The sequence below is a fragment of the Pristiophorus japonicus genome, chromosome 9, assembly GCF_044704955.1.
Source record: "Pristiophorus japonicus isolate sPriJap1 chromosome 9, sPriJap1.hap1, whole genome shotgun sequence".
Classification (NCBI taxonomy): domain Eukaryota; kingdom Metazoa; phylum Chordata; class Chondrichthyes; family Pristiophoridae; genus Pristiophorus; species Pristiophorus japonicus.
In genome coordinates this window covers 223,315,614-223,342,093 of record NC_091985.1, presented here as the reverse complement: position 1 = coordinate 223,342,093, position 26,480 = coordinate 223,315,614, and the positions used below count along the sequence as shown (strand labels likewise).

General features: G+C 46.5%; 1 protein-coding gene and 1 pseudogene across 7 annotated transcripts in view; one reads left to right on the top strand and one right to left on the bottom strand.

The window, feature by feature from the left end:
- Positions 1 to 15,865: 15,865 nt before the first annotated feature.
- Positions 15,866 to 26,480, bottom strand: part of LOC139273765 (gastrula zinc finger protein XlCGF57.1-like) — a 68,222-nt gene continuing 57,607 nt past the window's right edge. For 5 of the 7 annotated variants that reach the window (XM_070890833.1, XM_070890831.1, XM_070890829.1 and 2 more), the window contains exon 3: positions 15,866 to 19,856. In XM_070890833.1, the coding sequence (XP_070746934.1) occupies positions 18,716 to 19,492 (777 nt within the window). In that variant the 5' untranslated portion in view covers positions 19,493 to 19,856 and the 3' untranslated portion in view covers positions 15,866 to 18,715. The remainder of the gene's footprint in view (positions 19,857 to 26,480) is intronic. The other 2 variants (XR_011595342.1, XR_011595343.1) reach the window with 2 other exon arrangements.
- LOC139274163 (zinc finger protein 585A-like) overlaps positions 25,340 to 26,480 on the top strand; it is a 140,605-nt pseudogene continuing 139,464 nt past the window's right edge.

Sequence of the window (26,480 nt, the reverse complement as noted above, 5' to 3'; positions counted from 1 at the left end):
ATCGAAGGTGGGAGAGATGCTGTGGGGCAAACGCAAAGTCCAGTAGCTGAAAGTGATTAACAGGCTGGGTTTTGTGTTTCATGATCCCAGGCATGTTACCGATATCATCGCTGCATCCCAAGGCTAGGAGAGGCACACTGGGAGGTATGGGGAGCTGGGACTTTTCCATGAAGTAACCGAAGGTATGATAACTGAAATAATGTAGAGTTAGAAAGGAGAAAAGGCCCAAAAATGTAGCAGTCAGTAACAGGACATCAATTAGTCACCTCTTATCTTGGAGACATTAAATATTGACAAACTGTGTTATTTGAAATATCAAAATATTAAACTCCACCTCAGTTAAAAGATTATCAACACCAGCAGAAACAAACTCCAACATCAGAATGAACATGATTTAATCCAGGATGTGATTAACAGCAGCAACAGCAGAATCCAAACCTTGCAGTCACTTATGAACTCGCTGGTGTTTCAGCATGTGGGATGGCTGATTGAACCCCTTCCCACACTCAGAGCAGGTGAACAGTCTCTCCCCAGTGTGAACTCGCTGGTGTCTCAGCAGGTCGGATGACTGAGTGAATCCCTTTCCACGTTCAGAGCAGGTGAACGGCCTCTCCCCAGTATGAATTCGCTGGTGTATCAGCAGGTGAGATGACCAAGTGAATCCCTTCCCACAGTCAGAGCAACTGAACACTCTCTTCCCACTGTGAACTCTCTGGTGTGTCAGCAGTTCGGATGACTGAGCGAATCCCTTGCCACACACAGAGCAGGTGAACGGCCTCTCCCCAGTGTGAATTCGCTGGTGAGTTACAAGGTGGTATGACTGAGTGAATCCCTTCTCACACAGTGTGCAGGTAAATGGTCTTTCCCCAGTGTGAACTCGCTGGTGTGTCAGCAGGTTGGATGACCGAATGAAACCCTGCCCACATACGAAGCAGGTGAATGGCCTCTCCCCAGTGTGACTGCCCTCGTGTCTCTCCAGGTTAGACGATAGGCTGAAGCCTTGTCCACACACAGAGCATGTGTACCATTTCTCCCCGCTGATTTAGCTTTCATGTTCAAAGGCCGATCATATTTCCGTCCCGATGTATCGAGTAACTCTGTGAGATCTTGATGTGACATTTGGTTTGAGATTCCTGTCTGCAAATCCTCCCCTTTTGACACCCTGTAAAATGAATTTCAAACAGGAATAAAGGAAGCTTGAGAGAGAACTTACCAAAACATAAAGACAGGTTGTGAAATTGAGCTTAATGAATCTGGTCATTTGTAGGGCTGGCACTGGAGAAATGTCACCATAAAAGCTGCCAGATTGTCGTTAAAAACCCAACTGGTCACTAATGTCCTTCAGGGAAGGGAACCTACCTCTCTTGACAGTCTCGCATGGGAAATTATTGGGCTCAGAAGTACTGGGGGTTAAACCCAGCAACTTCTCCTCCATCTCCACTCCTGCTCAAACTGATGCAACAAACAGACCCACACAGGAGGCCCGGGACCGACCTCTGCATCGAGCGCCCACCCCGACACAGAGCGGCCTGCTGTATAAATGCAAGTTGTTGTTTTCCTTGTGTGGGGGAGGTGCTGCCCCCAGGGGCTACCTGGTGCCGGAGCCCTGGCCGCACGTCTGCCAGGCCCTGTGGCTCTGACTCGGGGTCTGAGACCTGCACTCGGTGTTGCTGAGACCGCGCTCGCTCTGCTCAGTCTCTGGGAGCCGCTCTGCACAGGAAAGCACTCTCTGGGATCAGCCCTTCCCGTGCGCTGCTCCCCCTGCTGATGGAGATAGGACATATTCCCCTATGCAGGGCACCCTGGGTAAGACTATCCGCCATTGCCAGAGAGTGGTACAGCACAGAAGGAGGCCATTCAGCCCATCGTGTCTGTGCCAGCCTTTTGGTCAAACTATTCAACGAGTCTCACTCCTCTGCTCTTTAACCGTAGCACGGTATATTTTCCCCTTCAAATATTTATCCAATTCCCTTTTGAAAGTTACTATTGAATCTGCTTTCACCACCCTTTCAGGCAGAGCATTCCAAGTCACAACTAGTCACTGTGTAACAAATTATTCCACATCTCACCTCCGGTTCTTTTTCCAATCATCTGATCTGACTCCTCTGGTTACCTACCCTTCTGCCACTGGAAACACTTTCTCCATATTTATTCTTTTTGTACATCTGTATCAAATCTCCTTTTATCCTTTTTTGCTCTCCGGAAAAAAACATTCTACAGTCTCTCCACATAACTGAAGTTCCTCATCCACTCCTTGCTTTGGAGGCAGTTCAGAGAAAGTTCACTAGGTTGATTCCGGAGATGAGCGGGTTGACTTATGAGGAAAGGTTGATTAGGTTGAACCTCTACTCATTGGAATTAAGAAGAATGAGGTGTGATCTTATCGAAACGTATAAGATTATGAGGGGGCTTGACAAGGTGGATGCAGAGAGGATGTTTCCACTGATGGGAGAGACTAGAACTAGAGGGCATGATCTTAGAATAAGGGGCTGCCCATTTAAAACAGAGATGAGGAGAAATTTATTCTCTCAGAGGGTTGTAAATCTGTGAAATTTGCTGCCTCAGAGAGCTGTGGATGCTGGGACATTGAATAAATTTAAGACAGAAATAGACAGTTTCTTAAACAATAAGGGGATAAGGGGTTATGGGGAGTGGGCATGAGGCACACTGTGTAACCAGGCGCAAACACTCTGCACATCCCAGGCATCACTTGTTTCCCACTTGGCATGAAATGAATATGTTGCTTGCAACAATTCATTGGATTTGATTTCAAATATATTAGTATAGAAACTGAATCATGTTTCTATGATTGTTTTCCCAACTCAGATTCAAGGCCTCTCTTTTTTTCTTTGTTTGTGTACAGTCCCAGGATTCCAACCCTGGGGCTCTACATGGGGATTCTAACCCTGGGACTGTAGATGGGGATTCCAACCCTGGGACTATACATGTGGATTCCAAACCTGGGACTGGACATGGACATTCTAACCCTGGGACTGTACATGGGAATTCTAAACTTGGGACTGTACATGGAGATTCTAACCCTGGGACTGTACATGGGGATTCCAATCCTGGGACTGTACATGGGGATTCCAAACCAGGGGCTGTACATGGGGATTCAAACCCTGGGACTGTACAGGTGGGGATTCAAACCCTGGGACTGTACATGGGGATTCTACCCCTGTGACTGTTATGGAGATTCTAACCCTGGGACTGTACATGCGGATTCTAACTCTGGGACTGTCCATGGGGATTCTAACCCTGGGACTGTACATGGGGATTCTAATACTGGGACTGTAGACGGGGCATTCCAGCCCTCGTACTATAGAAGGGGACCCATCTCTGGGGCTCTTGCTGCAAATGTGTGAGATGCAGCATCTTTAGGAGAGATGGCGAGAAATCCAATGTGTGGCGAGTGAGAGAAAAGTAACTGAGGCTGTCGTTCTTTCCACGGACACTGGGACCCAGTTGGGACCAGACACTGAAGCCCCACCCACACTTTGTACCAAGAGAGCCGCGCATGCGCGTTGTTACTCACTGTCTCAAGATGGCGGAGCGCTGAACCGGCCTTCCTGCACAAAGATGGCGGCCGTTAGCCTGGGCCTGTGACCTGGAGAAAGCCGCGAGCTGCAAATGTGGGGCGATCAGGTTATTATTCCGGGCTTGCGACATACACCAGTTGTTTAGGAAGCCTCTCCGGCCACTCGCGGATCCATTACGCCCCTCCGCCCCGCTGAATCTTACCGAGTTGTCCCCAGCCGCTCGATACTCTCTCTGTCCACCATTACACGCACCGCGCATGCTCCAAACCAAAGCGGGTCCTGCGCTTGCGCGCTGGGCTCCTGTAGGCTGGGTGCGGCACATTTTACCCCGCGGTGAATTGTGGGGAAAAGACCCGCCATTGAAAACCCACGTTCGTGAATAGACCTGGATTTATCGTGATTGCTTTGAGCAGGAACCATGTTCATTCTGGCAGCTAGAGTTTGTTTTTTCTGATCTTGATAACCCCTATACTTGGGCTGAAGATTACCATTCCTCATGTTGAGGCTCTATAATTCCCGAGCGGAGCATAAACGCCGGCATGGACTGGATAGTCCGAATGACCCGTTTATGTGCCGTATATCCTATGTAATTTTGTAGTCTCAGTGTCAGCACTGCGCAGCACACTCGCCTCTAAGTCAGAAGGTCGGGGGAGCACTGCACTGTAAACCGAGGCACCGGTTGCTCTTTCAAGTGCGCTAAAAGATCCCGTGATACTACATTTATTTCGAAGAAGAGCGGGGGAGTTATCCCCGGTGCCCTGGCCAATATTTATCCCTCAGTCAACATAACAAAAAAACAGATTTTCAGGTCATTATCACAATGCTGTTTGTGGGAGCTCGCTGTGCGCAAATTGGCCGCCGAGTTTCCCACATTACAACAGTGACTACACTCCAAAAAGTACTTTATTGGTTGTTAAAAAAAACTTTGAGACGTCCGGTGGTCGTGAAAGGCGCTATATAAATTGGTGTCTCAGTGTAAGTGGTCCCTGGATTTGGTGCATCAGTGCAACTGGTTCCTGGATTTTGTGTCACAGTATTGGTAATCCCTGGATTTGGTGTCACCGTGTGAGTGGTCCCTGAATTTAGTTTCTCAGTGAAAGTGGTCCATGGATTTGGTGTCACAGGGTAAGTGCTCCCTGGATTTGGTATCATGGCGTAAGTGGTCCCTGAATCTAGTTTATCAGTGTAAGTAGTCCATGGATTTGGTGTCATAGGGTAAGTGCCCCCTGGATTTGAGATCACAATGCAAGTGGTCCCTGGTTTTACTGTCTGAATGTAAGTGATTCCTGAATTTGGTGTCACAATGCATGTGGTCCCTGCATTTGGTGTCACAGTATAAGTGGACTCTGGATTTAGTGTCATAATGTAAGTCGTCCCTGGATTTGGTGTCAACATTTCTTAACTGGGACTGACGATAAACCCTCAGCCCAACAATGTGTTCAGCACAGAATTATCCCACACAAATCTATTCCCAATTAACACAGTCCACATTAATTGACCAGAAACAGCTCAGCACCCACAATTAGCTGCAGCACTGCGCCTAACTTCAGTGAAACACACAATTCAAAACATTTTAAAGAGAAAATAAACCCCATCATAGTGGTCAGGCCATTAAATCCAGTTTTCTTATTGTTCAGTACAGGCAAAGACACAAACATCTTGAAGAGAAATCTTAACAATTTACTACACTTCCCTGACTTTCACAAGAATTTGCATTAATACCAGATTGCACCCAGATGACTTATGCCAATTCACCCAAGAACAATGATTTTAGAAAAAATATAAATTGATGGTGTAATTTTCCTGTTTTCATCTTACATCTTCACTCACTTCCTCTCGATGACTTTGATACAGTAGTCACCATTTCATTCATGAGCCCCAGAGGAATTTTTATTGTCTAATACAATATTATAATATCTTTAAAACATAGATCAAACATTCCCACTTGCTCCAAGTTATAACCCATTTTGTTTGTATAATTTTATTTAACCATTTTAAATTAACTCTTCTTGGACCTTTTATTCCCCAAAATATGCCAGAGAGCAATTCAGTCTGCGAGATGAAGGATGTTAGTTACTTTTAACACAACAGTCTCCCTCCAAAAACTTCTTTCTGAATATGTAGTTTGGACAAGACCACATAGACTGGATCTTTTCAAAAACCAAACTTGATATCCCCTTAAATTTCAGCTAACTTTCCCTCCTCATGTGCTTGAACAGCACATCAATTTTAATTTCATAAACAAATTATGCCCAGACTTTGTGATGTTACAAAGAAGAGCTAAGTAACAATTGCATTTTGATGCAAGTCATTTATCTCCACCTTCAAGCAGTGTGTCTTGGAAAACAGGATTACATGGGATACACGGCACCAAAACATACCATTCCGCCCATCAGCCCACTTGAGCCTCCTCCCGTCTGTCCTCATCTAATTCTATCAGCATAACTCTCTATTCCCTTCCCCCTCATATGCTTGACTAGTCTCCTCTTAAATACATCTATACTATTTGCTTAAACCACTTCCTGTGGTAGCGAGTTCCACATTCTCACCAATCTTTGGGTAAAAGGGTTTCTTATCAATTCCCTATTTGATTTCTTGGTGACTATCGTATAATGATGGCCTCTAGTTATGCTCTCCCCTACAAGTGGAAACATTCACTCTATACCTACTCTATCAAAACCTTTCATCATTTTAAAGAACTCTATTAGGTCACCATTCAGCCTTTTTCTTTGAAGAGAAAAGAGACGCAGCCTCTCCTTATAGAATAGATATGCCCTCATTTCTGCTATTATCCTTGTAAATCTTCGCTGGACCCCCTCCAGTGCATCTATATCTTTTTTTTAATATGGCAACTAGATTTGTATTCAGTAGTCTTAAGTACAGCCTAACCAATGTTTGATACAGGTTAAGCATAACTTCACTACTTTTCCATTCTACAAGAATTCAATTCTGTAACAGTTCTATAACAATTGATCCCAATAATTTAACCCAATAGAGTAGTCGTGTGTTCAATTTTGTCAATACGCTGTGACATTCGATGTCTGCTGATAACTGGAGATAAATTCTTAAAACTGCTGGATCTCTTGCTATGCCATCAACCTCTCTTCAAACTGGAGCAGTACCTAATATAGTAGTCCCTGGCTATTACATAGTCCAGAGACACAAGTCTGCATTTTCTTCAACATGCATCAATATTAGAAGCAAGTAAAAACATTGTGGCCTTCCTGTGTCAGGCACAAACCACTGGTCTTTAGACATTCACTGAGGAGGACACAAACAACCTTCCGGATATAAAAGGGGTCGGAGGGTCTAGTAAGGAGGAGGAACTGAGGGAAATCCTTATTAGTCGGGAAATTGTGTTGGGGAAATTGATGGGATTGAAGGCCGATAAATCCCCAGGGCCTGATGGACTGCATCCCAGAGTACTTAAGGAGGTGGCCTTGGAAATAGTGGATGCATTGACAGTCATTTTCCAACATTCCATTGACTCTGGATCAGTTCCTATGGAGTGGAGTGTAGCCAATGTAACCCCACTTTTTAAAAAAGGAGGGAGAGAGTAAACAGGGTATTACAGACCGGTCAGCCTGACATCGGTAGTGGGTAAAATGATGGAATCAATTATTAAGGATGTCATCACAGTGCATTTGGAAAGAGGTAATATGATAGGTCCAAGTCAGCATGGATTTGTGAAAGGGAAATCATGCTTGACAAATCTTCTGGTATTTTTTGAGGATGTTTCCAGTAGAGTGGACAAGGGAGAACCAGTTGATGTGGTATATTTGGACTTTCAGAAGGCTTTTGACAAGGTCCCACACAGGAGATTAACGTGCAAAGTTAAAGCACATGGGATTGGGGGTAGTGTGCTGACATGGATTGAGAACTGGTTGTCAGACAGGAAGCAAAGAGTAGGAGTAAATGGGGACTTTTCAGAAGGCAGGCAGTGACTAGTGGGGTACCGCAAGGTTCTGTGCTGGGACCCCAGCTGTTTACACTGTACATTAATGATTTAGACGAGGGGATTAAATGTAGTGTTGGGTGGCAGTGTGAGCTGCAAGGAGGATTCTATGAGGCTGCAGAGCGACTTGGATAGGTTAGGTGAGTGGGCAAATGCATGGCAGATGAAGTATAATGTGGATAAATGTGAGGTTATCCACTTTGGTGGTAAAAACAGAGAGACAGACTATTATCTGAATGGTGACAGATTAGGAAAAGGGCAGGTGCAAAGAGACCTGGGTGTCATGGTACATCAGTCATTGAAGGTTGGCATGCAGGTACAGCAGGCGGTTAAGAAAGCAAATGGCATGTTGGCCTTCATAGCGAGGGGATTTGAGTACAAGGGCAGGGAGGTGTTGCTACAATTGTACAGGGCCTTGGTGAGGCCACACCTGGAGTATTGTGTACAGTTTTGGTCTCCTAACCTGAGGAAGGACATTCTTGCTATTGAGGGAGTGCAGCGAAGGTTTACCAGACTGATTCCCGGGATGGTGGGACTGACCTATCAAGAAAGACTGGATCAACTGGGCTTGTATTCACTGGAGTTCAGAAGAATGAGAGGGGACCTCATAGAAACGTTTAAAATTCTGACGGGGTTAGACAGGTTAGATGCAGGAAGAATGTTCCCAATGTTGGGGAAGTCCAGAACCAGGGGACACAGTCTAAGGATAAGGGGGAAGCCATTTAGGACCGAGATGAGGAGGAATTTCTTCACCCAGAGAGTGGTGAACCTGTGGAATTCTCTACCACAGAAAGTTGTTGAGGCCAATTCACTAAATATATTCAAAAAGGAGTTAGATGATGTCCTTACTACTAGGGGAATCAAGGGGTATGGTGAGAAAGCAGGAATGGGGTACTGAAGTTGCATGTTCAGCCATGAACTCATTGAATGGCGGTGCAGACTAGAAGGGCCGAATGGCCTACTCCTGCACCTATTTTCTATGTTTCTATTTCTGATCCCAACATAATATTTATAATCTAAACATTCTATGATGGAAATATCTACAGCCAGTTGGTTGCAAACACCAACTGTTGCTCAGTGAACTCTGTCTCTCTCTCTTTCTCTCTCCCTCTCTCTAATGATACCAACCACATTTTCCCTCTGTCAAATGAACTTAACATGAACACCTTTCAGAAGCTGAATTAACCGAGTTCCATATGCCAACATCCCTCTAATCTTCCATTCACTGCAACTGAAAAGAAACCGACAGATTGTACCAGTCAGGATTTGAAAGATATTTACAACAGATGCTAGATGTTCTTAGAATTAATATTGTTCTCTAATCTGTCCACTTGAGGAGTTTGATAACAGATTCTCCTGTGAATATAGAGCTGGGTTATTGGGCCGTGATGTGTTTACTTGTTCATCTTCATGACTCTAAACCTTTGCCAATTATTTGATGTGATCAATTTACTTTTACGTATTTATTTTTTTAATACATTTCCCGAGTGGAATCAAATTTAAATTGAAACCATGTTTGCAGTTGTGATGCTCTGTTGACACATCGAAGGTGAGAGAGATGCTGTGAGTGAGGCACACGCTAAGTCCAGTAGCTGAAAGTGATCAACAGACTGCGTTCTGTGTTTAGTGATTCTGGGCATGTTACCAATACCAACGCTGGATACCAAGATGAGGAGAGGCACTGTGGAAGGAATGAGGAATTGGGACTTGTCCATGTGAGTTACAAGGTATGAGAACAGAAATAATATCACGTTAGAAAGGAGAAAAGGCCTAAAATTGGAGCAGTCGGTAACAGGACATCAATTAGTCTCCTCTTATCTTGGTGAAATCAAATACCAACACATTGTGTTATTTGAAATATCAAAATATTAAACTCCTGCCCAGTTATAGGGGTTGTTAACATCAGCTGAAACAATCCCCAACTGTCAAAATGAGCACGATGTAATTAACAGCAGCAATAACAGTAGAACACAGCCCCTGCAGTCACTTGTGAACTCGCCGAACCCGTAGGATCTTGTTCGGGCCTGAGGCCCACCACACCAGATGTTTGTAAAGTGGATAATGTGGATAATGGGGCTCGGGGCCGCACTCGGTGCTTTTCTCCCAGAGTTTCTCTAACCCTCTCCCTGGAGCTCGCTCACCTCCCGTGTTACCGCCTGGCGCTGCTGCCCCACAGCGCACTCTCAGCTCACACTGCCCAGTGATTACTGCAGGTCTGGACCAACTCACTGCATAAAAATGTTTTTCTTATGTTGCCTTTGGACACAATACTCCAGTTGAGGCCGAACCAGTATTTTATACAGGTTCATCATAATATCCACACTTTTGTACGCTATCTTCTTCTTAGGCAGTCCCTCGGAGTCGAGGATGACTTGCTTCTGCACTAATGAGTTCTCAGGTGACTTATGAGTCCAATGCGGGACCTACAGTCTCTGTCACAGGTGGGGCAGATGGTGGTTGATGGAATTTTGTTTGAAGGGACAGGTGGGTGGGGTGCTTGGGTTGTCGTGCGCTCCTTCCGCTGTTTGGGCTTGTCTTCCCCTAGCTCCAGGCGAAGAGACTCGAGGTGTTTGGCGCCTTCCCGGATGTTTTTCCTCCACTTTGAGCGGTCTTGTGCCAGGGATTCCCAGGTGTCCGTGGGATGTTTCACCTTTTCTCGGAGGCTTTAAGGGTGTCCTTGAAGCATTTCCTCTGCCCACTTGGGGCTCACTTGCCACGTCAGAGATCTGATTAGAGTGCTTGTTTCAGGAGTCTCGTATCGGGCATGCAGACAATGTGGTCCATCCATCAGAGCTGATTGAGCATAGTCAATGCTTTGATGCTTGGGACGTTGGCCTGAGCGAGAACACTGATGTTGGTGCACCTATCCTGCCAATACATTTGCAGGATCTTGCGAAGGCAGCGTTGGTGATACTTTTCTCGTGCTTTGAGGTGCCTGCTGCACATTGTCCATGTCTCTGAAGCATATAGGAGGGCGGGTATCACTACTGCTCTGTAAACCATGATCTCTGTGCCGGCACAGAGGTCCTTGTCTTCAAACATTCTGTTCCTCAGGTGACCGAAGGCTGCACTAGCGCACTGAAGGCAGTGTTGGACTTTATCATCGATGTCTGCCCTTGTTGACAGTAGGTTCCCAAAGTATGGGAAATGGTTCACGTTGTCCAAGGCCTCATTGTGGATTTTGATAATCGGGGGCGGGGGGGGGGGGCAGTACTGTGTGATCGGGGGCAGGTTGGTAGAGGACTTTTGTCTTACTGATGTTTAGTGTAAGGCCCATGCTCCCCTACTCTTCTGTGAAGGCATTGGCGATGGTTTGGTGTTCGGCCTCTGAGTATGCGCAGATGCAAGCGTCATCTGCGTACTGTAATTCAATGACAAGTATCCTCCTCAATCGCCTTCTCCCTGTGATTGAAGAGCTCCTCCCAGAGTTGCAATGCAGATTCCGCCCACTAAGGGGAACAAGGAATGTGATCTTCACTGCGAGTCAAATTCAAGAGAAATACAGGAAACAATACCAACCTCTGTACATGGCCTTCTTTGACATCACAAATGCTTTCGATACTGTCAACCGTGAAGTATTATGGAGGTGCCTCCTCAAATTCAGCTGCCCTCCAAGTTTGTCACCATCCTCTGCCTGCTCCATGATGACATGCAAGCTGTGGTCCTGACCAATGGATCCACCACAGACCCAATCCACGTTCGGACCGGGGTCAAGAAAGGCTGTGTCATCGCACCAACGCTCTTCTCGTTCTTCTCGTTCTTCCTTACTGCAGAGCTGCATCACACCCTCAGTAAGCTCCCCACTGGAGTGGAGCTAGTCTACAGAACAAACGGGAAACTGTTCAATCTCCATTGCCTTCAGTCCAGATCCAAGTTCGTCCCATTCTCTGTCATTGTACTCTATACCTCTATTCTTGAAGCCCAAGATCCCGTAAGTTTCTTTAACTGCATTCTCAACCCACGCTGCCACCTTCAAAGATTTGTGCACGTATACCCCCAGGTCTCTCTGTTCATGCACCCATTTAAAATTGTACCTTTTCATTTATATTTCCTCTCCTAGTTCTTCCCACCAAAATGTATCACTTTGAACCTTTCTGCATTAAATTTCATCTGTCACGTGTCCGTTCATTTCATCAGCCTGTCTGTCTTCCTGAAGTCTTTCACTATCCTCCTCACTGTTCACTATACTTCCAAGTTTTGTGTCATCTGCAAATTTGGATATATTAATGACTTAGACCCAAGTCTAAGTCATTAATATATATCAAGAAAAGCAGTGGTACCTAGTGCCGACCCCTGGGGAACACCACTGCATTCCTTCTACAGTCTGAAAAACAACCTTTCCCCACTACTCTGTTTCCTGTCACTTAGCCAATTTCGTATCCATGCTGCCACTGTCCATTATATTCCATGGGCTTTAATTTTGCTGGTATTGGTAACAGATCCAGGATCACAAAATATAAAACCCAGTCGGTTAATCACTTTCAGCTACTGGACTTAGCGTGTGCTCCAACAGCATCTCTCTCACCTTCGATGGGTGAATAGAGCATCACACTTGCAAAGCTAGTTTCCATTTATATCCACTCAGCAAATGTATTTAACAAAAGCCTGTAGGCCAATGAGACACTGTTAAGATGCCAGTGTGCTGCTCTTTTGCTCTGCATTTTGCCTGTAATGGAAACTAACTGAACATTTCTCCCAATGTAACCTTTGCTGCAATGAAATGTGTGGCAAATGGAATATTGGCGTTTATTGCAAGGGAGATAAAAGTCAGGAAGTCTTGCTACAACTGTATAGGGCATTGGTGAGGCCACGCCTGGAGTACAGGTGGACCCTCCCTTATCCAGCATCCTTGGGACCTGGCCTGTGCCGGATGAGGGGTTTTGTCAGATAAGGGGAGGTCATCGGCCCGAGGGATGGGAGGAAGTCACCCAAGGTCGGGGGGAGGAGGTTGCCCGAGGTTGGGCACTGAAGTGTCAGTGAGCCGAGCATACCCCGAGGCATCGGCGGATCCAATGGGCCCCGAGGTGTCGGCGGATCCAGCGGGCCCAGAGGTGTTGGCGGATCCAGTGGGCCCAGAGGTGTTGGTGGGACCAGCGGGCCCAGAGGTGTTGGTGGGACCAGTGGGCCCAGAGGTGTCGGCGGATCCAGTGGGCCCAGAGGTGTCGGTGGATCCAGCGGGCCCAGAGGTGTCGGTGATCAGCGGGCCCAGAGGTGTCGGTGGGACCAGCGGGCCCAGAGGTGTCGGTGGGACCAGCGGGCCCAGAGGTGTCGGTGGGACCAGCGGGCCCAGAGGTGTCGGTGGGACCAGCGGGCCCAGAGGTGTCGGTGGGACCAGCGGGCCCAGAGGTGTTGGTGGGACCAGTGGGCCCAGAGGTGTCGGTGGGACCAGCGGGCCCAGAGATGTCGGCGGATCCAGTGGGCCGAGAGGTGTCGGTGATCAGTGGGCCCAGAGGTGTTGGTGGATCCAGCGGTCCCAGAGGTGTTGGCGGATCCAGCGGGCCCAGAGGTGTTGGTGGGACCAGCGAGCCCAGAGGTGTCGGCGGATCCAGTGGGCCCAGGGGTGTTGGTGGGACCAGCGAGCCCAGAGGTGTCGGCGGATCCAGTGGGCCCAGAGGTATCAGTGATCAGCGGGCCCAGAGGTGTTGGCGGATCCAGCGGGCCCAGAGGTGTTGGCGGATCCAGCAGGCCCAGAGGTGTTGGCGGACCCAGTGGGACCAGAGGTGTCAGCGGATCCAGTGGGCCCAGAGGTGTCGGTGATCAGCGGGCCCAGAGGTGTTGGCGGATCCAGCGGGCCCAGAGGTGTCGGCGGATCCAACGGGCCCAGAGGTGTCGGCGGATCCAGCGGGCCCAGAGGTGTCGGCGGATCCAACGGGCCCAGAGGTGTCGGCGGATCCAACGGGCCCAGAGGTGTCGGCGGATCAAGAGGTGTCCAGTGGGACCAGCGGGCCCAGAGGTGTCGGCGGACCCAGCGGGACCAGAGGTGCCGGCGGATCTAGCGGACCCAGAGGTGTCGGCGGATCCAGCGGACCCAGAGGCGTCGGCGGATCCAGCGGACCCAGAGGTGTCGGCGGATCCAGCGGACCCAGAGGTGTCGGCGGATCCAGCGGACCCAGAGGCGTCGGCGGATCCAGCGGACCCAGAGGTGTCGGCGGATCCAGCGGACCCAGAGATGTCGGCGGATCCAGCGGACCCAGAGGTGTCGGCGGATCCAGCGGACCCAGAGGTGTCGGCGGATCCAGCGGGCCTAGAGGTGTCGGCGGATCCAGCGGGCCTAGAGGTGTCGGCGGATCCAGCGGGCCCAGCGGTGTCGGCGGATCCAGCGGGCCCAGAGGTGTTGGTGGATCCAACGGGCCCAGAGGTGTCGGTGATCAGCGGGCCCAGAGGTGTCGGTGATCAGCGGGCCCAGAGGTGTCGGTGATCAGCGGGCCCAGAGGTGTCGGCGGATCCAGCGGGCCCAGAGGTGTCGGTGATCAGCGGGCCCAGAGGTGTCGGTGATCAGCGGGCCCAGAGGTGTCGGTGATCAGCGGGCCCAGAGGTGTCGGTGGGACAAGCGGGCCCAGAGATCTCGGCGGATCAAGAGGTGTCCAGTGGGACCAGCGGGCCCCGAGCTGTAGGTAGGCTCCGAGGTGTTCTATGTTGAGGGGCTTCTGCTGCTGCTGATCACTTGCTTTTGTGTGTTGATTTTCTGTTTAGGTGAATGATTTAATTAAATCATAAAGGAAAGGTATAACCGTTGTGCCTAAAAAAAGGAATGGGAAACTTGGGTGGCGGGGTGAATGGGTCGTGTTCTGTGCATGCACCACCTGGATAAGGGAGTCCTGGATAAGAAAGGTTCAACCTGACTGTGTACAGTTTTGGTCTCCTTATTTAAGGAAGGATATACTTACATTGGAAGCAGTTCAGAGAAGGTTCGCAAGGTTGATTTCTGAGATGAAGGGGTTGCCTTATGAAGATAGGTTAAGCAAGTTGGGCCTATTACCCATTGGAGTTTAGAAGACTGAGAGGTAATCTTATTGAAACGTATAAAATTCTGATGGGGCTTGACAGGGTAGATGCAGAGAGGATGTTTTCCCTCGTGGGGGAATCTAGAACTAGGGGGCATAGTTTCAGAATAAGGGGTCGGCCATTTAGAACTGAGATGTGGAGGAATTTTTTCTCAGAGCCTCGTGAATCTGGAATTCTCTGCCCCAGAGAGCTGTGGAGGCTGGGTCATTGAATGTATTTAAGGTGGAGATAGGCAGATTTTTGAACAATAAAGGTGTCGAGGGTTATCAGAAGCGGGCAGGGAAGTGGAGTTGAGGCCAGGATCTTGTGGAATGGCGGAGCAGGCTCGAGGGGCCAAATGCCCTACTCCTGCTCCTGCTCCTATTATCTTATGTTCTTATTTCTTTTAATCAGCCTCAGGCCCTTGTTCATGTCTGTTGTAATTGTATAGAAAGGGGATGTGTAAAGAGATGGTGTTTGTATGGAGATGTGAAACAAGGCAACGGTATGTGTATGTGGGATAGTGACACAGCCTTGTGGTCACAGTCAGAGCAATGCACAGATATCCTTGTGGTTATGGTTTGACCAGGGTCAGTACACAAATGCTCAAGCTAAGGGGTGCCAGGGATTGTGAGCAACAGCAGTAAATAAAATCTAAATGTAAATTCCGATAGTTTATCTCCATTTATTCCTATGTTAATAACTTTTGCTGAATGTGGCCCACGCCAAGTGCCAGGATATTGGATCAGACTCACCATAAGAAATGAGTTTGACACCCCTGAGGTCGACAATGTCAACCGGATTCCCCCCATCCACCAACCTAACAACTTCTTTACAAACTCAAGCTAGTTTGTAAGACGTGACCTTGTTTTGTGGAAGCCGTGTTCAGTATCTCTAATGGGCCCCTTCCCGTTCCCCATGATCGAAAACAGCATCTCCTGGAATCCCTTCAAACATCTTCCCAGTGATCGAGGTCACATTGATGCGCCTTTAGTTCCCTGGCTCGGATTTGTTCCCAATCTGGAAAATGGGAGCTACGTGAGCTGCCTTCCAATCTCAGGGCACAATCCCTGACTCTATTGAGCTGTTGAAGATATGGGCAAGGGGTTCACAGAGCACGCGTCCCATCTCTTTAAACACCCTTGAGTGAATATCATCTGGTCCTTAAACACGTCAAGATTAACCTAAACAGAGAGTTTGCTGTCAGTGAAGAAAGACGAGAAGGACCAAAGTGCCATTTGCCCCTCTCAGTGTGGCCCTGAAGGACTGTGTCCAGGCTGAAGCTCTGTTCCCAGCGTACAATCCTCCCTCCAGATTGTCCTCTCTGAGCTCCAACCAGATGATGCTAAACACTCAGGTGGGAAAGACAAAAATCTGCAGCAATGTGTTGAAAGTAACACTGATTTATTTACCTATATCCCAAATAGTAAAGTCCAGTCCAGTTACAGGAGTATTATCAGCAGAAACAAACCCCAACTGGCAGAATGAACACAATTCAATCCTGGATTTGATTAACAGCAGAATCCAACTCCTGCAATCACTTGTGAACTCATTGGTGTGTCAGCAGGCTGGATCACTGAGGCTCCCTTCCCACACTCGGACCAGATGAACGGTCTCTCCCCAGTGAGTGCACTGGTGTACAGTGAGGTCAGATAAAAGCCCACTTGAATAGTCTCTAGTCAGTGTGAACACGTGGACGGCACGTCAGTTCCCTGGAACTTTTATCGCACTCCCACAATCCGGGCATTTAAAAGGCTTCTCCCCACAGTGTGAACTCGCTGGTGTGTCAGCAGGATGGATGACCAAGTGAACCCCTTCCCACACTCTGAGCAGGTGACTAGCCTCTCTCAAGTGTGAACTCGCTGGTGTTTAGTGAGGATAACCGAGTGAGTCCCTTCCCACACTCTGAGCAGGTGAACAATCTCTCCCCAGTGTGAACTCGCTGGTGTTTAGTGAGGATGACCGAGTGAATCACTTCCCACACTCTGAGCAGGTGAACAGTCTCTCCCCAGTGTGAACTCGTTGGTGTCTCGACGGGTCAGAGGATCGGTTGAAGCCTTGTCCACAGAGAGCACATGTACCGTTTCTCCCGCTGTGAACGGTGCTTTTTGATTCCATGTTCAAATGATATTCAGATCCCGATGTATTGAGTTACACCGTCAGATCTCGATGTGATGTTTGATTTGAGCTTCCAGTCCACAAATTGTCCCATTTTAATACCTGTAAAATGAATTCCAAACAGGAAAAATGGAGTGAGAGAGAGAACCCACAAAAGCATAGACAGTTTATGAAATTGAGCTGAAAGAATCTGGTCATATGTGGGGCCTGCACTAGAAAAAGTGACCATGAAAGCTGCCGGATTGTCGTAAAAACCCAACTGGTTCACTAATGTCCTTCAGGGAAGGGAACCCACCTCCCTCGACAGTCCCACATGGGAAATTGGTGGTCCTACTGGGCTCAGAAGTACTGTACCCCCCCACCCGCACCCAGCTGATGGAGATAGGGAATATTCCACCACGTGGAGCACTCTGGGTATGGACATCCGCCATAATCATAGAATGGGACAGCACAGAAGGTGGACACTTGAGCCATCATGAGTGCATTCCAGATCACAACTCGCTGTGTGAAAGTTTCCTCATGTTGTCTCTAGTTCTTTTGCCAATCGCCTTAAATCTGTGTCCCCTGGAGACCAATCATTCTGCCAATGGAAACAGTTGCTCCTTATTTACTCTAGCAAAACTGGAAGAACTTCATTTGGAGCGGAGAGCCAGTGACACATTCTGTAACCAGGCGCAAACACTCCTGCACAGTCCAGACATCACTTGTTTCCCACTTGGCATGAAATTATAATTCATTTCATTTGATTTTAAATAGTTTTGTTAATATATTGAATCACGTTTCTCTAATTGCATTTCCCATCTCAGTTTCAAAGCCTCATTTATTTCCTTCCTCTGAGCCCCTGAACCTCATCTGGAAGTATAATGTTGGCGAGTGGTGATTGATTGCCCTGGGAACCAACAGGGAGAGAGGCCGGAGTCCCAGGGAGCAGCATGTTCTGCAACCAATCGTGGAGCTTGAGGGGTGTAACCTGAGTCGGACAGTCTGGTGAGTCAGTGTGAAGCCATTAAACAATTTATGGTTTAAAAACTCACGCAAGATTTCTTTTGTCAATAAAACAGTTTAACATTTGTCACTATTTTGTTTCCCTGGTGCGATGTTAAAGCTCTTTCCACAGGCAGTGGAGTTTCAGACACTTCAGTGCCAAGTGGACCAGGTGTTTAAAAGATCATTCATTTCCCTCTTTCCATATCGCTGAGAGTTAAAGGTAGAGATTGATTTCCCCTCATTATGTATCTGTTTGAGGGCAAATAGTGACTGGGACCGAACCCCAACATCACGCAGCACCTTCAGGAGTGAAATGGAGAAATCAGAGCATGCATTGAATCTGGATTTCAAACAGAGAGGATGTGACGAGGAGAGAGTGCGTTGGATGGGGGACTTGCAGCTTAGGGACTAGAAACCAAAGAATGTTTCAGAGAAACTAGAACTGTGTTCAGAATTTCTACCCTGTACTTAGTGATGACTTTTGTAAATTATGAGGGCAGGTTGTGGAGACGAGGCTTGTATTCCCTTGAATATAGAAGATTAAAGGGTGATCTAATTGAGGTGTTTTATGATTAAAAGAGATGGTAGGGTAGATAAAGAAACTATTTCCTATGGTGGGGGAGTCCAAAACAAGAGGTCATAACCTTAAAATTAGAGCTAGGCCATTCATGGTGATGACAGGAAGCACTTCATCACACAAGCTGGAACATGTCCCCGAGAGTAACCGAAGGTATGAGAACTGAAATAATCTAGAGTTAGAAAGCAGGAAAGGCCCAAAAATGGAACAGTCTGTAATACGACATCAGGTAGTTTCCTCTTATCTTGGAGACATCAAATGCTCGACAGTGTGTTTGAAAGAAAGTTGATTTACTTGACATATCAAAATATTAAACTCCAGCCCAGTTTTAGGGTTATTAACATCAGCAGAAACAAACTCCAACTGTCAGAATGAACATGGTTCAGTCCTGGATGTGATTAACAGCAGAATCCAACCCCTGCAGTGAATTTAATGGTGTCTCAGCAGGTGGGATGAACAGGTCCAATCTTCCCACACAGGGAGCAGGTGAACGGCCTCTCCCCGGTGTGAACTCCCTGGTGTCTCCGCAGGGTATATGACCGAGTCAATCTCTTCTCACACACTGAGCAGGGGAACAGTCTTTCTCCGGTGAGTATATTGGTGTGTCAGCAGGTTGGATGAATCAGTGAATCCCTTCCCACATTCGGAGCAGATGAACGGCCTCTCCCCAGTGTGAACTCGCTGGTGTTTCAGCAGGTAGGATGAATTAGTGAATCCCTTCCCACAGTCAGAGCAGGTGAACGGCCGCTCCCCGGTGTGAACTCGCTGGTGTGTCAACAGGTGGGATGACTGAGTGAATCTCTTCCCACACATTGAGCAGCTGAACGGCCTCTCCCCGGTGTGAACTCGCTGGTGTCTCAACAGTAGGGACGACAATGAGAATCCCTTCCCACACACCGAGCAAGTGAACGGTCTTTCCCCAGTATGCATTCGCTGGTGTGTCAGCAGATTGCATGACTGAGTGAATCCCTCCCCACACACGGAGCAGGTGAACGGTCTCTCCCCAGTGTGAATTCGCTGGTGTGTCAGCAGGTTGGATGACTGAGCGAATCCCTTCCCACACACGGAGCAGGTGAACGGCCTCTCCCCAGTGTGAACTCGCTGGTGTGTCAGCAGGTGGGATGGGTAAGTGAATCCCTTCCCACACTCGGTGCAGGTGAACGGTCTCTCCCCAGTGTGAACTCGCTGGTGTGTCAGCAGGTGGGATGTCAGTGTGAATCCCTTCCCACACTCGGAGCAGTTGAACGGCTTCTCCCCAGTGTAACTGCATCGATGAGTTTCCAGCTCAGACAGAGAATTGAATCTCTTCCCACAGTCCCACGGTTTCTCCATGGTGTGGGTGTCCTTGTGTCTCTCCAGGTTGGACGATCAGTTGAAGCCTCGTCCACACACAGAAGACATGTACGGTTTCTCCCTGCTGTGAATGGTGCGATGTTTTTCAGGCTGTGTAACTGGTTAAAGCTCTTTCCACAGGCAGTTCACTAGAACACTCTCACTCGGGTGTGTGTGTGTCTGGTGCTTTTCCAGTCACACTGATGTTTGAAATCGTTTCCCACAGACAGAATAGACAAACATTTCTTCTTCCACATTCAAAGGCAGATGATATTCAGGTCCTGATGAATGGAGTAACTCTGTCAGATCTTGATGTGATATCTCGTTTGAGTTTCCCGTCTGCAAATCCTTCCCTTCTAAAGCCCTGTAAAAGGAGTTTAGAAAAACCATCACTGAATGCAGGATAGAAATTCAGAACAGACAATTCTAGTTTTCATAGAAATTTACATCACAGAAGGAGGCCATTCAACCCAGTGTGTGTGTGCTGGCTGACAAACAGCTGTACAGTCTAATCCCACTTTCCAGCTCTTGGTCCATAGCCTTGTAGGTTATGGCATTTCAAGTGTATATCCAAGTACGTTTTAAATGCTATGAGGGTTTCTGCCTCTTCCACCCTTTCAGGCAGAGTGTTCCAGACCCCCTCCAACCTGTGCGAAAAAATTCTCCTGAAATCCCCTCTATACCTTCTACCAATTACTTTAAATCTATGCCTCCTGGTTATTTTCCCTCTGCTAAGGTGAATAGGTCCCTCCTAGCCACTCGATCTAGACCCCTCAATTTTATGCACCTCAGCCTCCGCTGTTCGAAAGAAAACAACCCCAGCCTAGCCAATCTTTCCTCATAGCTAAAAATTCACCAGTACAGGCAACATCCTCATATCTCTTCTGTACCCTCTCGTTCCTGTAATGTGGTGACCAGAACTGCACGCAGTACTCTAGCTGTGGCCTAACTCGTGTTTTATACACTTCAAGCACAACCTCCCTGCTCTTGTATTCCATGCCTCGGCAAGTATTCCGTATGCCTTCTGCCTTTTAACCACCTTATTCTATCTGTCCTGCTTCCTTCAAGGATTTGTGGACCTGCACACCAAGGTCCCTCTGTTCCTCTACACTTCAATGTCCTACCATTTATTGTGTATTCCCTCATCTTGTTAGACCTCCCCATTACCTCACTGCATTACCTCACACTTCTTGAATTCCATTTGCCACTGTTCTACCACCTGACCAGTTCATTGATATCTTCCTGCAGTCTGCAGCTTTGTCTCATCAACTACACAGTCAATTTTTGTATCATCTGCAAACTTCTTAATCATATCCCCTACATTCAAGTCTACATCATTGATTATATACCACAAAAAGTAAGGGACCAAGTACTGAGCCCTGTGGAACCCCACTGGAAACAGCCTTCCAGTCACAAAAACACCCATCAACCATTACCCTTTGCTTCCTGCCTCAGCCAATTTTGGATCAACTTGCCACTTTGCCTCGGATCCCATCGGCTTTTACTTTCGTGACCAGTCTGCCATGTGGGACCTTATCAAAAGCCTTGCTAAAATCCTTATAGACTACATCAAACGCACCACCCTCATCAACTCTCCATGTTACCTCCTTAAAAACTTCAATCAAGTTAGTCAGACACGACCTTCCCTTAACAAATCCATGCTGACTGTCCCTGATTAATTCGTGTCTTTCAGAATGAAAATTTATCCTGTCCCTCAGGATTTTTTCCAATAATTGAAAGACAAATTTGGGGAAATGAATTGTATTTTGTCATCCCATCAAGATTGGGGGCAGAGGGACAATAAATAATATTAATAAATTATTTTAAAAATCGGTGAGCAGACAGGTCTGCAGTATGTTCACTATTCAAGCTGACCAAAATCAGGCCGTTTTGATTGGATTTGGAGACCAAAACTGTAACAAACCCTCAGCGGAGACTCACACCCCATTGAGTAAACTCCAGAAGATATTTTTTCTGGTGATTTTTATTAATTACAATTTAATGAATGCCGTAACTGACAGGTTCAATTAATGTTTATTTTCCAAATTCAGCTTGTAAGAGCGAAAAACTTTAATTAGGGGTAAAGTAAATCGTTGTAATTAAAATTAAGTAAGAAAGACTGAGAGTAAGGTTTAAAATGCGTTCATGGTACAATAGCTGAATTAGGCAGAAACACTAAGGTCAGAGAAATTCTCTTGGGAGATAAGAACACCCACAAGATTTATGTAGACAGCTCACAGAAATAATGAGAGGAGGCCACAATGTTCCAGCCACAGGAGATAACAGGGACAATGCCTCTTTTAAGCAGAGGGTAGCCATATGTCTGCCAAGGACATCAGTCTGAGAATTAGCCTGGGAAGACGTTCCCAGAAATGTAACACGTAACCTGCTATTCTCTAGCAACAGTCGTCAGAACTGATTGTACCAATGGAATCATTAGAAATTACTGAAACCAATAAAATTAATGTAACTGTAGCACCCAATGAAATTGTTGTAACCTGTATTAACCAATGGAACACTTCCCCGCGTAGTTCCACCATTTTGACTGTATCTAAACTGTATAAAAATGTAATTACACAGCTTGTTCTATGAGATCGATGTTGAGAGCACTCAGTAACGGTACTGATGAGGCCAGATCGCCCTTGATTAATCAGGTTTTAATAAACAACTCTTTTCTCTATAAAAAAACCTTTTGTGTGAGTGTTATATTTTTAATACCCCACAACATTATGGCGCTGCAAGCAGGGTTACAATGGGCAGCCGACAGACAAACGTATACGAATCCATCACGAGTGAGTATCTTCAACTACCTCATAATCCGACGTGAGCCGTTATGAGACGTGTCTTTTGCCCGGGGTACTTGAATCTGTGAAAAGTCTGTTATGGCGAATTGGGAAGTCACGATAGACACTATCAGAAGGTATCGATGTGGATATGGCCTCTAAGTTCAAGGGGAACCGGGTAGAGGAACCATTAGTATCTAGAATACAGATAAATCGATAAGGTGTCGATGGGATTGCAGGCTCTAGGGGTAGGGGAAACTGACTGGAGGGACAGTCAGTATCTAGAATACAGTTTAATCGATAAGAAGTCAGTGGGACTGTAGACACTGGGGTTAGGTGATACAAGTGGGAAGACAGTCAGCATCTGAGAATACAGTGAAACCGATATAAGGGTAGACGTATCAAAAACTGAGTATGACGTGTAAAGATATGCTGGACACTGCTCTCTTATGGGGGGCTAGGATATTTTTCGGATGACCATAAAAAACCTGATAGTGACTATCTTAAGTGACGTATAGATCCAAAAATAGAGCTGACCAAACAATTAATAAGCTTTGTTGAATGAAGAGAGACTTTGGTGAATGTCTGTCTTTGAATGAAAGTGCTTGTGTGATTTTTGACTGCGGAATATTTGAGGTGGGAATTAATGAATTTTTCATGTGTCTGAAAGCCTGTTTGGAAAAAATGGTGGAGCTGTCTGTTTGTTTTCGCTCCACCCACTTTTTCGGACAGTGAAAGTTTTTTTTTTTAAACCCTTTGTAGTGTTGTCCTGTATGTGGGAAGTTTTAAGAAAGTGTGAACCTAGAATTGAATTACATTTTAAGGTAGAAGCACAGGTGCGGATTTATTCGGATGATAAGTTACGGAGCTAGGAAATTCACAAAAGATAGGTTTGTTGAGCAAAAGTTCAAAAATGCGTGGTCCCGTTGGTTTTTAAAAAGAATTTCGACACGCTCATTTACTTGTCAAAAGAAACATATAATCATTGATTACATTGGGTTGAAAGACAATAAATTTAGTCTAGGAATGAGATAAAGAACGGAGAAGGGAAATTGTAATGCCTTCAAAAAAAGCCTGCGGACTGGGGAAGTACGCTCCCATTTTCCTTTGTATAAAACCTTGACATGAAAACTTCTAGCTCAGTAAAAAGAGTTTTAAATAAAAGATTGGCAGTACAATATTTGAATTGTGATTGAGATATTTCAGGTGATTCTCCTTGATAAACATTTTGGTTGTATTGGAAAATCTTGGGTTTGGAAGCCTTTTTAATAAAATTACACAACTACTGCGTCAGAAGCTGCAGCTTAAAAAGATGTAATTTATGAAATACTGTATCACAAAATTGAAGCTACAGAGCAAAAGATTAGAGTTTTTGATGTTCAGCTTCTAAAACAGAAATTGAGCACACAATTATAAAACAAGTACTTTGCATTCTGTGATCTGTGAATCACTATAAGCATAAATGAGAAGTCCGATCAAAAAACACAGTATTACCATATTTGACATTTTGTAATCCAACAATAAATACAAATATTACAAAAGGGGAGCAGAGATTAGGATGGGAACAGTGAAGAGCTCATTTTGTTGTGAAGGTTTCAAGTACCACGGGTTAAGAGAAGGCACAACAAAATTCTGAGATACATTCAAAATAAAATGTTAAATCTGATCTCTTAAAAAAAGAAATAAAACTAAAAGGTTTGGAAACAATCTAGAAATACCTTGGGGGAACCAGAGTAATTTTGACAGGCATGCTAATGTGGGAAGTGTCCAACTACCTGATAAAACCAGAAGCTGCACAGGCTGTGAGACAGATAGTGGAGGAAGTTACTGGAAAGCGGTATACTTAGAGGTAGAGGGAACAACAAATGCCCCTGTCTGGCCCATGCAAAAGCCGGACGGATCATATCGGTTAACTATTGATTATACTGCCCTCAATAAGGTGACTCCCCGTCAACATCCCATCGTGGCCAGCCCAGCCACCACATTTAATGGATTAAAACCAGAGCATAAGATCTTCACTGTATTAGACATAGCCAATGGATTCTGGTCCATACCCCTGGCAAAAGAGTCCCAAGATAAGTTTGCCTTCACAGTCAGCGACCATCAGTACACCTGGACACGGGTCCCACAAGGGTTCCACAATAGCCCGGCTATATTCCACCGGACTATGAGTTGAGCCATAGAAAAGGTGGATTTAACCCTGTATAGGAGTACTATACTACAATACATAGATGATCTTACTAATAACATCCGAGGATGATAGGGGGCATACAGGAGCACGTATAGAAATACTGGAAGTCCTGCAGGACACAGGATTCAAAGTAAATCCCAAAAAAGGCACAAATCGGACAAGCTGTGGTATAGTACCTGGGACACGAAATATCCCAAGGAACTAGGACCATGTTCACTGACAGGAAGGAGGCCATTAGGATTATGCCCCAACCAAAAACAGTCCGAGGGGTGCGTAAGGTACTGGGGCTCTTTAACTATTTGCAGGAATTTTGTACCTAACTTTGTGGCAATCGCAGAACCAATACAGCGGCTAGTGAAAGTGGGAAAACCATCCTTAGAAACTGTAGAGTGGGCCCCGAACAAGAAGCAGCATACGGTAATCTGAAGGAAGCCCTAATGTCAGCTCCAGGGCTGGGACTCCCGAACATGGATCTCCCGATCCACATATATTGTGAGAACCAGGGAGGCTTCTATGGAGCCGCGGTGACACAAATGCATGGGGATAGGATGAGACCCGTAGCTTACTACTCGACACAGCAATCTCAAGCGGCTGCCGGTCTGTCCAGATGCCTGGCCGCACTGGATTGTGCCACTTAGGCAGTCAAAATTAGTGAGTCTGTTATAATGATAGGAGAAATAATACTGCACACAAAACACACACTGGTGGAAATGCTAAATGGGAGGCAGTCCTATTACCACATGATTGGCTTGGATCAAGGGACTCATTTCACGGATCAAGTGATGAAAGAAACTTGTAGAATATTCGGTATTAAGCCGCCTACGAGACAGAATCAGAAAGTATGTGAGGGAATTGAGTGAGCAGTTGAAAGGTATGCGACAGGAGGTCCGAGAAAGGCAGAAGGAGGAGGACGAAGACAGTGAGATAGCCGCCTCGGCTATAATCCCTGAGGTGGGGGCGAAGGTAATGGTTAAGGAAGTGGCAGAGAAACCAGGGTTCGCACCTAGGGGAGCGGACGATATGAGGTATTAATTAGTGGAGATACATGTGCTTGCATTGATATGAAAAGTAGGGGTCGATGGAAACACTGGTCTCAGCTGAAAGAATATAAAGGTACGATAGATGGACTTTTAAAAGAGGATTAGGATGTATATTTGCAATATTAGGGGTACTGGCTATAATAAAATGGATCTGGAAAAGGGCACATGCCCGGAGAAACGGTGCAAACAATCCAGTTGAAATAGAAATGGTAAGACAAACTAAAAACCTGGAATATGCAGGATGTGTTTTATCAACAGAATATAAACGTGATCACCACTGCCCTTCCGATTCTACAAGGACAAGCTACAAGGCTGCCCCTAGGGCGCCCAGAAGCATATACTCACACCAGAGGGTACAACAACTACATAAAGCAGCCCCTAGGGGGCGGCATCTGAGTGGCAGGAGCGTTTATCTTGAAGCCACAAGATAAGTGGGTAACAAAATGTTACCTGAATATTGTAAACCAACGAATTAACCTTGGGAAAGCACGTGATAGTTAAACCTGGAACAGAAGCAATAGTACATTGTCTGGACCCAGAGAGGGACATGATCTTAGGGCCGTCCTCGTTAATGGGTCATATGTCAGGAAGAGAGAAAGTATTCAGGTCCAGCAGTGATGATTAATAGTCACGACCCCAGGACCAACAACACTACCACCAATTACTTGACATCCCCTTACTGAAGGCCCGCCCGGCGGGTTGGTGACGAGATCGGAGGGAATGTTGTTATTTGACAATGTGCAGCATGAAATGTTACCTGTGAGCATAAATTTAACAGACCTATACCTGCCAGAAAAGTTTAGCCCCAAGACTAAAGTGCTGTGCACACGATTGCGACACAATCCTGAGAAAAGCTAGTGACACATCAGGAGCAAGGGAGTATCATAAGCAGCTGAGACACAAAGGAGGAAGACAGAGATCATCTTTAGGGAGTAAGTACAGGGACCTCGCTAGTAGATGCACTAGCTATACAG